Here is a 13164-nt window from a genome sequence, read left to right on the forward strand (position 1 = left end):
TTATTACAAAGAGATATGAGCTTTGTAAATCAAAAGCCGCAAGATTTAAAAGAATATAAGGGAAAAAAGACACATGGATGAGCAGAAGTCAAAGAAGAGATAAAATAAAGAAATTATATTGGAGCCTGACTGGCATGGCTCAGTGGTTGAATGTTGACCCATGAGCCAGGAGGTCATGGTTCAATTCCAGGTCAGGTTTCTCTCTCATCATTGATGTTTCTCTCTCTCTCTCTGTCTCCCTTCCTCTCTAAAAATATATTTTTAAAAAATAAATTATTGGAAAGTGCTAAGCATGCAATAAATTATGTAACTAAAATAAACACTGGTGGTATATACATACAATAGAATTTTCACTGTGTAAATTGGGAGGTATAAAATAGAGAATAAATTTGAGAGGCAAATAAGAAGGTAACTACTGAAGACATGAAGGTGTTATAGAGTTGATTGATAGACAAAAGTGCTATATTTTAGGAATTATAAGTGATCCTGAAGAACAAAACTGGTAAATTAGAACAGAAATAAAATTCAAAAACAAATTTGAAGAAATAGCACTAAATCAAAAAACAATTTGTTCCCAAACTAAAGTAACTCACCATGTTCCAGTAAATTAATTATAACAACCTCAAACTTTAAAAAATTTTAGCAAAATTTTAAATTCCATAAATAAAAAGAAAGTCATATTTATATATGAATGAATGAAAAAAGTTACCAGCAAAGCATCTCAAATCAGGCTTGTCTGAAAAACAAAATGGCAAAAACAACACCCTCAATATCTCTTCTCTAAATTCTCCCTGGCTTTTCCACATCCAGTTTGGTACTCCTTATATGTTCACATAGCATTCTGCATCTCCCCTATTCTACAATGTCATTCCATTGTGTTCTATTTATATATTTACTTGTCTCCCTCCATTAAACTATACTGTATGTCTCTGTACAATTTAAATGCTATAAAAACTAGATGATAAAGTAAAATGACTTTGTCTAAAGTCCCGTCTTTTGAAACAAAAAGGGTTTGAAGAAAACCCATACTTAATTCCTCCTTGCCACAGAAAGGCAGAGAAAGTACATTTCCATTCTTATTCAATAGCATCATGGTTTCTGGACACTCATATATTTTAGTAAATGCAGGAAGCAATTTTAGTGTTATGTTCACTGATGTTTCCCAAGCGACTAAACTAGAACAGTACAAAGGCATATCATAGACCTATGATTAAAATGTGTTTAATGGGAGCATAGAAACATTAGGATTAAAATTTTAAGATATTTCCCAGGAAACGGTGTTAGCGGTTGCTGTTTTTATCTCCTCCGTAGGCGTGTAACTGTAGCACGGTGGGATCCTTGGATTTCCAATGCAATATAAACACGGGCCAGTGCAACTGTCATCCAAAGTTCTCCGGTGCAAAATGTACAGAGTGCAGTCGCGGTTACTGGAACTACCCTCACTGCGACCCCTGTGACTGCTTCCTGCCCGGGACTGATGATGCGACCTGTGATTCAGAGACTAAAAGATGCGCCTGTATGGATCAGACTGGGCAGTGCACTTGTAAGGTAAGTGCTGCCACAAGACATTAAGACTGCGACCTTCCTAATGCCGCGACCCTTTCATACAGTTCCTCATGTTGTGGTGACCCCCAATTTCATTGTTGCAAATTGAACATAATTAAAGCATAGTGATTAATCACAAAAACAATATGTAATTATATATGTGTTTTCTGATGGTCTGAGGCGACCCCTGTGAAAGGGTCGTTCGACCCCCAAAGGGGTCGCGACCCACAGGTTGAGAACCGCTGCATTAAGGAGAACTGGCCTCAAGTTTATTTTCATAGAGCAATAGTATTAACTTTAGTCAGTGTTCATTATCCTGCTTCATTGAGCTAAACAAACAGAAAAAAACAAAACTCATTGATAGACACAATGTTTTTGTTTATAAATGTCCATTGGCATATAGATAAACATGATTTTTTAAGAACTTGTATTTAACCAAAGACTTACTTTTTTTCTAGTTGGTAGATGGAACATATTTTCAATTGTAAACTATTCTGTACATGTCCACTTTGCTTAAATAACAATAATCTGGAGGAGAGAAAAATACAGCTCTCCTAAGCATCATCAGAGAAAAATCACAGCTAAATAATAAGGCTTATAAAAAAAACCATTACTCCCCAAATTAATCTGCAACCACTGTACCCTGGAAAATATATTTACTGCTGTGAGGTTTCGTAAAATTTTCATCACATATAAACACTGACATTACAAACAGTGACAATGTGGAAATTTCAGCCCTCATTAATATTGTTAAATGGTGTAGAAAAACAGCCAATTAAAAAGGATGAGAGAGATTTTATTTCCCTCTTAGATATATCTGAAAAATCAATTTCAGGGTAAATGCTAAGACTGGGTCATAGATATCTTTTCAAGAAAAAAGCATTACAGGGAGGACAGAGAAGCAAGAGGATGAAGTCCAGGGAGTAAGTGTTAAAATAATCTTGAGAATTTCAGAAAAGAGCAGCCTCTGCCATTGAGGACCCTGAACAAAACCCAAAGTACAATGCTGCCTTATTACATATAATTGTGACCACACATTATATTTAATATACATTATACGAGTATGTATACATTATATAATATATAAATCTACATTTTAACATCCTGTTTTTGCATCTATTTCTTTGCATCACACCACTGTTTAGGAATTAATGTTTTATTTTGCTTTTGAAATTCTCATGACTCTTTCATATCGTTAACAGCAGCATAGTAGAAAATGTGCTGCTTAGATTTTAAAAGAACAATATACAATATCCTTGATTATGTACTTATGCATAAATTAAGCATTTTTAGACCCACGGTTTCATCCCTTAACGAGACTAACTACATGTACCACTTGAGCTGGGAGTCTAATACTTGGTGGTCTTTTTTGTTTAATTTTTTATAAGTGTGCCCCTGTTATTCATTCTCAAGCTTAATTCTCTCGTAACTTCACCGTTAAGAACACTGAGGAGCTCTCATCTTTCACCAGGTGAACGTGGAAGGTGTCCACTGTGACAGGTGCCAGCCCGGCACATTCGGACTTGATGCCAAGAACCCACTTGGCTGCAGCAGCTGCTATTGCTTCGGAGCCACAACTCAGTGCTCTGAAGCGAAAGGCCTGATCCGTGCGTGGGTGAGTAAGGACCTGCTGAGCCATGAAATGGTATAATGTTAGCCCTGCTGGCGTCTTTTAGCCAGCCACTGAGGGCGAGGAGGAAATGGCAAAACATTTAAGCAACCTTTTCCCCTGCGCACATCTAGAAATGCTGAAGGGGCCATGTGCCATTAGGGGGTTGATATAAATGCCTTTTTAAATAGTCCTTAAAAATAGTTCATTTATCATTGATACAGAAATGGATGCCAAGTGAAAAAAGGAAACATTGTAAGGGAAACATGTTTGGGATGGGAAGAAGCTGCATGCTGAAGAGTCAGGGCACCAGAGCATGAATTTGATCTGCTAGTGCAACACAAATGAACACCAGGCTGGCACATTTATTCCAACCAGCCTTAGAGAATCATGGATTTTTAGCATGGACGCATGTACATTTTTTCTTACACGTTCCTTTTACCTTTCCTACCTTTTCGTGTAAAAGGCTCCTATTTTCAGACACGTGGTTTTCCCTGTGCAAACAAGTCAGAAAGATGTATTCCCTTGCCCTACTTGCTCACTAGGTACTAGTTCGGTTTCTTGTGAAGACAGCTCATCAGCACGGGGATGGCCCTGCAGATAGACATGCAGTCTGTAACTTGGTTTTAAAGGAGTGCCCCGAAGACCTGAGCTCAGCCTCCTGCTGTGGTCTGACCCCTTGCAGGTGTCCCTGGAGCCCGAGCAGACCATTCTGCCCCTGGTGGATGAGGCACTGCAGCACACAACCACCAAAGGCATCGCTTTTCAAGATCCAGAGATTGTTGCCCGCATGGATCTGGTGAGCCAGGATCTCCGTTTGGAGCCTTTTTATTGGAAACTGCCAGAACAATTTGAAGGAAAGAAGGTAAGGACAAGAACTTTGAAGTCACACGAGAACAAAGGAAAACATGTTTTTGGAATCACTCCATTTGGACATTTATCTAACTCATCGCTCCTCATTTTATTTTGTCAGCTGATGGCCTATGGTGGAAAACTCAAGTATGCCATCTATTTTGAGGCTCGAGAAGAGACAGGTGTCTCTACCTATAAGCCTCAAGTTATCATCCGAGGTGGGACTCCATCGCATGCTAGAATTATCGTCAGGCATACGGCCGCTCCTCTCATTGGCCAACTGACAAGGCATGAAATTGAAATGACAGAGGTAAGGGTATTAGTTGTTTGGTGCAAGGATGTCAGTGGTTTTACAATCAGTTTCATCAGTGGTTTATTTTCTCGTTAACAGAGAGAATGGAAATATTATGGTGATGATCCTCGAGTCAGTAGAACCGTGACCCGTGAAGACTTCTTAGATGTACTATATGACATTCACTATATTCTGATCAAGGCTACCTATGGAAATGTGATTAGACAAAGCAGGTAAACTATACTAGAAAGGACCCAAGTTAATTTCTTATTCTAGAGTCTATAGGGAAGATAAGTAAGACATCAGACAAGAAAGATTTAAAAGCATTTGTTTTGGGAGTGTGGTGACAGAAGACAAAGTTAAAAAAGGCTTTTAGGTCACCTGGTGGAAGGTACTGCTATTCCCCCCAAAAGGAAAATAGATTGAAAAGCATGTTTAAGGGGGAAAATGTTGAATTGACCTTTGATACGTTGTTTTAAATGCCAGTCAGAAATTCAAGAGATGTCCTTTAGGGTAGAGATAATTAATTGTCGTGCTATAAATAGGCTGCATGATTGCTGGGAAAATAACCTCGTTAAACCCTCAGGGTCACCAGACAGAGACAAGTTGGTCCTAACTCCTTGACCCCTGAGCATTCTCATCTCACCCCAGTGTACCATACGATATTGTCATTTTCCCTGTGCATCATGATGTGAAAGGATTGAGAATCACATTGAATAGAAGAGCAAGAATAAATGAAGGAAGCCAAAGGATAGGAATACTATAAGGGGCTATAATATTTTCATATGATCCTAACAGGTCAATGAAAATGAGGCTTGCTGATGATAACACTTAGGATCATACTGGTGACATGCTTTATACCAGTTTTAGTGGGGTTTTAAGTCTCAAAGTTTTGAGGAATAAATGGAACACATTGAACCTAATATAGTGAGTGTAGACTAATGTTTCCATAAACATAATTGTAAAAGGGAGAAATGAAATAATATCAACGTTCAAGAGATGGTTGTTTACTTTGAAAGAGAAGTAAGCATGTTCACAGACCACGGGAAAAGGAATTAATAGCAAGGAATACATTTTAAAATTATGTAATAAAGAGCAGACAGATGATGGAGACGCCATGAGACTTCAACATCATGAGCACACACAGCCATGTTCCTTGAGTCGAAGGAGCAAGTTATCCAATAAGATAAAATGAAGAACCACACCGAGGTCATTAAGTTTCACACTATGGAGGCAGAAAGTTGAGTTGACTTCATACACGAATTTCCAGTTCTCTGGCACTTCATTTTCTCTCTTATGCCCTGTGAGACTATGGAACCAATAGATATTTGAAAATTATCTTGTATAAGAAATCTGTAGACCAGTCCAGGGAAACAAAACAAAACAAAAAAATTATGAAACCTCTCATTGGCAAACCAATGAATATAAAAATACCATTATTTCAAATGTTCACACTGTACTAACCATATAACCCAAAAATCCTTTTCTTTCATGCGCTTGGAAGACAGTGTTGAGTGTGCAAACATTATTCTGCAAATTGTGCTGGGCTGCAGTAGAAGAGTTTGCTAGTACAGAGAACATTTGCTAGTGGAAATGATAGAAACAATGTTGTCCTGAATTTTTCATTTTACTTTCCTTGCCTTCTCCCCCAGATGCCATCTTCCTATACTGTGAGGTTGCCTTTTTTCCTCATAAGTCTCTTCCCCTCATTACCTTTTTTCACACCCCTCACAATAATATCCTCTGGCTTAGGAGACCATTTTTGAAACTTTAGAATAAATAAAAGACTTCACTTTTCTTCTAGGCTCAATAAAAACTAGAGTCATCGTCTAGCAACAATAAGGACACATACATCTGTGGAGCAGCACTTGTTGTCGTAAGACAGTGGAATTGTGACAAAGTTCAAAAATGTGCTTGAGTCTTCCCCCAAAGTAGTTAAGACAGAGCCCTGCAGCTTTATTCAGTTACAGAGTTAAGTAGTCTCAGAAGTGGAGCACTTGAGTTATTTATACATGTGGTTATGAGATTCAGATTTTGTACATATTGTCAAGGCTATTTTTTCCCTCTTTGCTTTTGTCTTCTCTTACATTTATTTGAAGGACATAACAACTTTGCATTTCAGTATTCATTTGGATAAAAGCTTGAGTTTGGCCAAATCCATAATTCAGGGAAAACAGTTGGTCTCTCATCTCCTGGAAAGGAAAAAAACCACAATGTATTGTAGAAATATCTGTTGTTGACACCATTCAAGTTCCGCTTGGTTTTTAAATACTCACTAGTCTGCTGTGTTCAAGCATGTGCAAGAGAAGGAAAGACTGTTCTAGTAAACCCACAGGTTATAAACACCACGAGGTTTCCAGGGGGATGACATGTCCACAAACAAGTTGCCTTCTCCTCCCTCGGGGAATCCAGAGGCCCATAAAGGAGGAGCCTTTCTCCTGGGAGGGGAGTGGTTGGTTTACAGGTCACAGCTGCTATGCGTCCTGTAAGAAGAAGAGAAGGAAATCAGAATGTTAATTGAATGTGTGTTGCACAAAAGCTGTCTGATCTTCAAAATGCAGGTTACAATGCCAGCGAAGTCAAAATGTGCATTCATAATTTAGTGTCAATAAAACCTACCTATGCCTGTTGTAAAGTTTATGATTCAAGCTCCTTAAACTATCAAAGGTGCCTTTTATGCAAGCAAAACTATTCATTGTCTCATTTAGACGTTTCTTTGCAGAACACTTCATGTTATCACTTAGTCATGAAATAGTCTGAGTTTATGAACTGCATATATTTTAATGCATAATTTCAAATTACTAAAAGGGGCATCAAGTGTTTCCATTGTGAATCTTTTTTTTTCAGTTATAAGGACCTTTCCACCAATAAGGAGCAGAAAGTTAAGTTGCTTGAAGGACTCATTTAATAAGTTAACAAAATACTAATTTGAAAATATTTTATCATCCGAAAAAGATCAATATTATTCTATTATGCTGAATCATTGTTTTCTAAAGTTTAAGAAAGGATATTCAGACACTCAAGAGGAAGAAATCAGCGCCAGTTGTAAATTAAAAGCAATTTTGCTAGTGACTATGGGAGATATTCTAACAGGGAAAAACCATGGGTTGTCTGTCTGAAAGAATGTAAAATGTCTAATTAATTAGCCATGCCTATCTGAAGCCACTCACATTTTAAAAAGTGGAGGGGGAAATCTTTATAATAACTTCTCAACAGGATATCAGATATCTAATTTCTGAAATTTCTTATGATTTATGTGAATATTTTGCTAATATGCAATCGCAACCTTTGAGGAAGCATAGATGCAGGAATAAGGTGTGGCACATAAGTTTCTAAAATGTAGGCAGCTTCAAAACATTAGAATGAGCTTAAGGTTATTGGCAAAAACTTGACACTTCTCGTCGGGTTGGCTGTTTGCTGGGTGATCTTAACTTGCTGACTGGTAATATAAGCATCTACTTGCTGTGTCCAGGATTTCTGAAATCTCAATGGAGGTAGCTGAACAAGGACCTGTAACAGCACTGACTCCTCCAGCTCACTTGATTGAAAGATGTGATTGTCCTCCGGGCTATTCCGGTTTGTCCTGTGAGGTAAGCTGGCTCTTACTTACCTGTTTAAGCCCAACTCTCTCTTTTTTAAAATATATTTTTATTGATTTCAGAGATGAAGAGAGAGGGGGTGAGAGATAGGAACATCAATGAGGAGAGAGAATCATTGATCGGCTGCCTCCTGCACGCCCCCCGCTGGGGATCAAACCTGCAACCTTGGCATGTGCCCTGACCTAGAATCGAACTGTGACTTCCTGGCTCATAGGTCAACGCTCAACCACTGAGCAATGCCGGCGGGGCAAGCCCAACTCTCTTAACTACTCTCTGAGCTACCTCTGCTGCAATCAGTTTTACTTTCATGCATATTCTTACCCTATTTTATTTGATTTTCCACTCAAAGTGTGAGACACAGTAAAGAGGATGATGCTGTTGTTACCTATTAGTAGGGATCGCATTGGAAGGGAAATATTTTATAAAAATTGAAATATCTGTAAAAATATGAAGCAGTCAGGAAGTAATGTTTTATAAGGCCCATTTATTACACCTGATTTATTTTCGTGGCAGTTCCTCTAAACAGTTAGAGTTGCTAAAACTGCATTAGATAAATATTGTTATTAATGAAATAAGTAGTTACAGATCCATGTATTTATTTATAAATAATTGTATGCATCTTTTGTAAATAAGATTTGAGAAGTTTTATATGAAATTTGGTACATGAGGCATGTGATGCCACCAGGTCAAAACTGATGTACAACTTAAAAATGATGAGTATAAATCTCTGGAGAGGTGGCATGGGGTAATGAAAAGAAATGTGGGTTGGTTTTGCTGAATCCTCCTAGGGGCATTGTTTCTGCATCTCAGTTTGTTTACCTATACAGTCACCATGAGGATGTATTTAAATGAAGACATAGGTGTTAAAAACCCCATTGTAAACTGAAGTGTCATTCAACTTAGTAACCATTATTTAAACTCCAGGTTTTTCAGAGGGCAATTTCCTATGAATAACTTCAAATTCCTTGTGAAACATCCTTGGAATGATGTTATAGCTTTGCTTGTGACTGCTCTGACGGGCAGTATTTGTTTGAATGTGTTCATTTGGTCTAATAACATCAAATAACCCATCTCGTTCTTAAATTGGATCTTCTACATACACATATATACATTTGTTCACACACCAGTAAGTAATAGATACACAATCCACCCAAATACACATAGTGTATATGTGAAAAATGACAGTGAGTGTGGCACATATAAAAATGCTATCTTTCCAAATATCACATGATCTCACTCCTTTGTGGAATATAATGAACAACATAAACTGATGAACAAAAATAGAACCAGAGTCATAGAAGCATCAAACAAACAGTCCAACCTATGAGGGAAGACAGGGGGTGAAGGGATAAGAGGTCAACCAAAGGATTTGTATGCATGCATATGAGTATAACTAATGGACACAGACAGAAGTGGGGTGAGGGCATGTGCTGGAGGGGTGGGGGCGGCCGAGGAGAGATCAATGGGGGAATAAGGAGACTTCTGTAATACTTTAAACAATAAAAAATTTTTTTAAAAAATATGCTATCTTTCCAATGAGCATGAAAAATTTAAAAGTAGAAGACAGAAAGAGCTTAAGATTTTTCTAGACAACAGGTGATGATTTTTTTTTTCTTATCCTAAGGAGTGTTTGGCTATACTGTTTACTACTATATAGTCTTGGTCAATTTCTTAATTGCTATAGGCCTTAGTTATTATAAAAAATTATACATAAATTATATAAAAAATTGGAGATTGGCTTTTGAAGTTCCAAAATTCTCTGATTTTGCAATAATATTTTGGTGTAGATGATATTCAGTAAGTAGTCAAGGTTGACCTCTAACTATCTTGAAGAGAAAGTTACTACAGCTACATATTTTTCTGCATTTATTTAAAATAATACTACTGTTCACTTATTAAACAAAAATGTTAGTGGAGCAGTAAATTATTTTAATGTTGTCTACTTTCTATTCCATGTTTTTAATGTTAAAAACTCTCCTTATTGTGGTCAGTAGGCTTTTTAGATAGTATATTCTAAAACAAGCTTTCCCACTAATCTTAGTAACTTTCTATCTTTACATTAAAATATAAGTTAGCACAAATGAAGCAAGTGAGAAATGAAGAAAATCAAGAAAAAACTGGGACCACATACAAACTACCACCTGTATTTATGGCTTCACCTATTTCTCGTAAATTTCACTTAAGCTCCTATTTACAGACAATAATTACAGTAATATCTTAGTGGAGAGATTATGGGGATAAAGACCTATCTCTCATAATAAGGTACCTGAGGTGTTCTCCACAAGCCATTGCCTCTAATCCATTATATATCTTATTTATAATTCATCATGATTCTAAAGTGTAATTACCCAGGCATAAAATCTAATCATCAAAGCAAGAGCTAAGGACATTTTTGAAATAATACATCCCATTCCAGTAACATATGCTTTGGGTCACGAATACACAAAGCAATTCCTTCACCACATTTTCACCAAATGTATGGTATTCTAAAAACGTCTGCAATTACAAGCTATTCATTTCATGTTTTTACCCAAAATATGGTGCAAATAATCAAAATTAAGTGTTAGTTACCACTGAAAATACAGCCAGTTGGGAAGACACGTAGCCTTTGCCTGTTACCTGCAGTGTTATGACATTACAGGCCTGTTCATTGAAAATGTTAGTTCTAGAAATGCCTACTTATTACAATTTATGATTTGAAGTAGAGACCATATTACCTTTAGAAGTCAAATAAAGGACTCAATTTTCTCACCACACATATTAGTGTGGGAGCCATTGAATTTAATGTACTAAATATAGAAGCAGCTCTTCACCACCCTCTCAGTTAACAATGCTGCCTAAACAGACCTAAACTCAGGTTAGGTTGTGTGCAGAAATGGGAAATATTAACCATTGAATATATGGTTCTCTGCAGTAAGATCATGGAAAACAGAAATGTGTAGGTTGATCTCTAGGTCATATTTTGGTCATTCTCCTCCCGCAGGTTTGATAGGATGTTTGGCTCACAGTTGAATAGCTGGTTTCTGCTGGGTCACCACTCAAAAGTTGTCACTTCTGTGGAGTAAAAATATTGTTTTTAATCCCCAAATAATTTAAACCAGTGATCAGCTCATGAAATTCAAAGGACAAAATAGTGAAAATAGGTTTATTTCTTACACACACACACCTCTTAGGGCACCCTTTATTATTTCTGTTGCACATGAAAGACCCAAATACTCTGTTCAGGTTCAAGATATTGAGGAATGGTACGGGTAAGTGACATACATTGTAATTTTGTTTCCCAATGCAACTTGGAACAATCACTGTTGCCTTTATTTTTAGTCTATTTTCAATGACTATATTTAAAAAATTACCTGGGATAGAAGCACCCATTTTGATTTATTGTATTTTAAGCACTAAACGTACATTTATCTCAATTAATCCTCATAACAACCTTATAAAAAATAAAACACCATTTATTGAGTGCGTACTGTATCCTGCACAATGCCAAGCATGTTTTCTAGTACACTTACACCAACATCACTGAGGCTGTAATATGATCCCATTATTACAGATGAGGAAATGGAAGCCCAGACAGGATAAGAAACCTGCCCATGATCCCACAGCTAGAAAAACAGCAAAACTGCATTTAAATCTAGGCATGTCTGTTCCAAAATACCAAAATATACTTATATCCAACTATTATGCTATACAGTATCCTTATGTTCCAGGTGAGGAAACTGAGGCCCAGACTATTCAAGACCTCCACAAAATCATATGTAGTAAGTGGGAACAGGAATTAAACTCAAGATTGTCTGATTGCAAAACCCGTGTAAAGATATAAGATAGTGTTTTTATTGTCAACAATTCAAATATCTATTTTTATTGTTAAACTCTGAGCAAATAAGGGGGCGTTGAGAACTCTGCACCTGGCGTATATTGGCTCATTACTCTCTGTCTCCCATTCCTGTCTGTCTATCTCCCACATTTTTGTGTAAATGTGATTCTAATATTTTGATGAGATACTATAGTATGAAAATAAACTACATATAGAAGGAAATCAGAAGAATATTGGCCAATGCATAATTTCATCACAAGGAAACTTTGAGTTTGAGTTAGAGAAATAAAGGGATAAGATTAGAACAGTGTTTATTTGCTTTTTAAAAAATTCTCTAGTGTGTTCCAGAAAGGATTTTAGACAGGACTTTAGAAAGTAGCTATTATCTTTCCTCTCTTTTTCCAAACTTAAATACAATCATTCTCATGAATTGTTCTCCAGTTCGCTGAGAAGAAAGACATCTGCTATTGAAAAACACACTTAAGTTTTGTTAATGGAAACAATAAATACAAAGAGGACCCAGGAAAGGAGGGGATTAAAGAGAAATAAATGTCCCATTTCTTAAAAAAAAAAAAAGTGTTTTAAAGTTTCTCACTTCCATCACGGAAGTCTCTTTTTCCTTGCTAACTCTTAGAACTTTAATAAGGACACAAAAGTAATCTGGCTGGTTAGAACTAAAAGAAACTTCAGAAATCATTTGGATTCATACACCTGCTCATTCACGGAATGATAAAATGGTGTCTCAGTGACACCAAGAGACTTCCCTGTATCCTTCAGACAAAACTAACTCCTCAGGCCAAGGCTTCCCTAGTCACCAGGGTCTGCATGCATTTCCAGCCAAGAAGGAGGAGCATGTGGGCAAGTCTCAGTCCTGTGCTTATTAGAACCTCCTAGAGTTTGGAAACAAATCCTGGCTCTACTCTCTGCTAATTGAATTTCAATCTCTGTGTTGGAGCCACATCAGTACTGAATGCTCCTCAGATGATCTGTGTGCAGCCAGGTTGGAACACAGCTTGGACTTGCACTAGGGGTGCTTTTCTACTTTGTCCTGCTACCTTTCCAAGGAAGAGACATAGTAACAGGAAAAATTGGGAGTGTATTACAGCAAACGTCACCGGTGGCACGTACCTTCAGATTTCCGTCTATCAGATTGAATATCGTATGATTCTTCAATTAAAGTGCCATTTCTTAACTTCGTTCTTCTTAGACTTGTTTTAAACTTTCACTTGAGACATAAAGTAGAGCTAGAAACTTACTGTGTGTGATTTTTACACACACACACACACACACACACACACACACACACTCTGCACACACCCCACACAAATATACCCCCCCAAAATAATAACAATAATTATATAGGTATCCAAGGCTAAATTCCATATAAAGAAAATCCAATTTTATTCTTCAGTCAGCATGCTAAAGAATTGGAACAACGCACACTGTATAA

The 13164-nt window shown here is 37.0% G+C and overlaps 1 protein-coding gene across 4 annotated transcripts in view; it reads left to right on the forward strand.

Annotated features, from left to right (window-relative positions):
• LAMA2 (laminin, alpha 2) overlaps positions 1 to 13164 on the forward strand; it is a 476871-nt gene that overhangs the window by 308744 nt on the left and 154963 nt on the right. For all 4 annotated transcript variants that reach the window (XM_014533789.1, XM_005858976.2, XM_014533790.1 and 1 more), the window contains 6 exons: positions 1312 to 1548; positions 3017 to 3160; positions 3840 to 4019; positions 4128 to 4316; positions 4398 to 4531; positions 7771 to 7888. In XM_014533789.1, the coding sequence (XP_014389275.1) occupies positions 1312 to 1548; positions 3017 to 3160; positions 3840 to 4019; positions 4128 to 4316; positions 4398 to 4531; positions 7771 to 7888 (1002 nt within the window). The remainder of the gene's footprint in view (positions 1 to 1311; positions 1549 to 3016; positions 3161 to 3839; positions 4020 to 4127; positions 4317 to 4397; positions 4532 to 7770; positions 7889 to 13164) is intronic.

Source organism: Myotis brandtii, unplaced genomic scaffold, assembly GCF_000412655.1.
Source record: "Myotis brandtii unplaced genomic scaffold, ASM41265v1 scaffold123, whole genome shotgun sequence".
Classification (NCBI taxonomy): domain Eukaryota; kingdom Metazoa; phylum Chordata; class Mammalia; order Chiroptera; family Vespertilionidae; genus Myotis; species Myotis brandtii.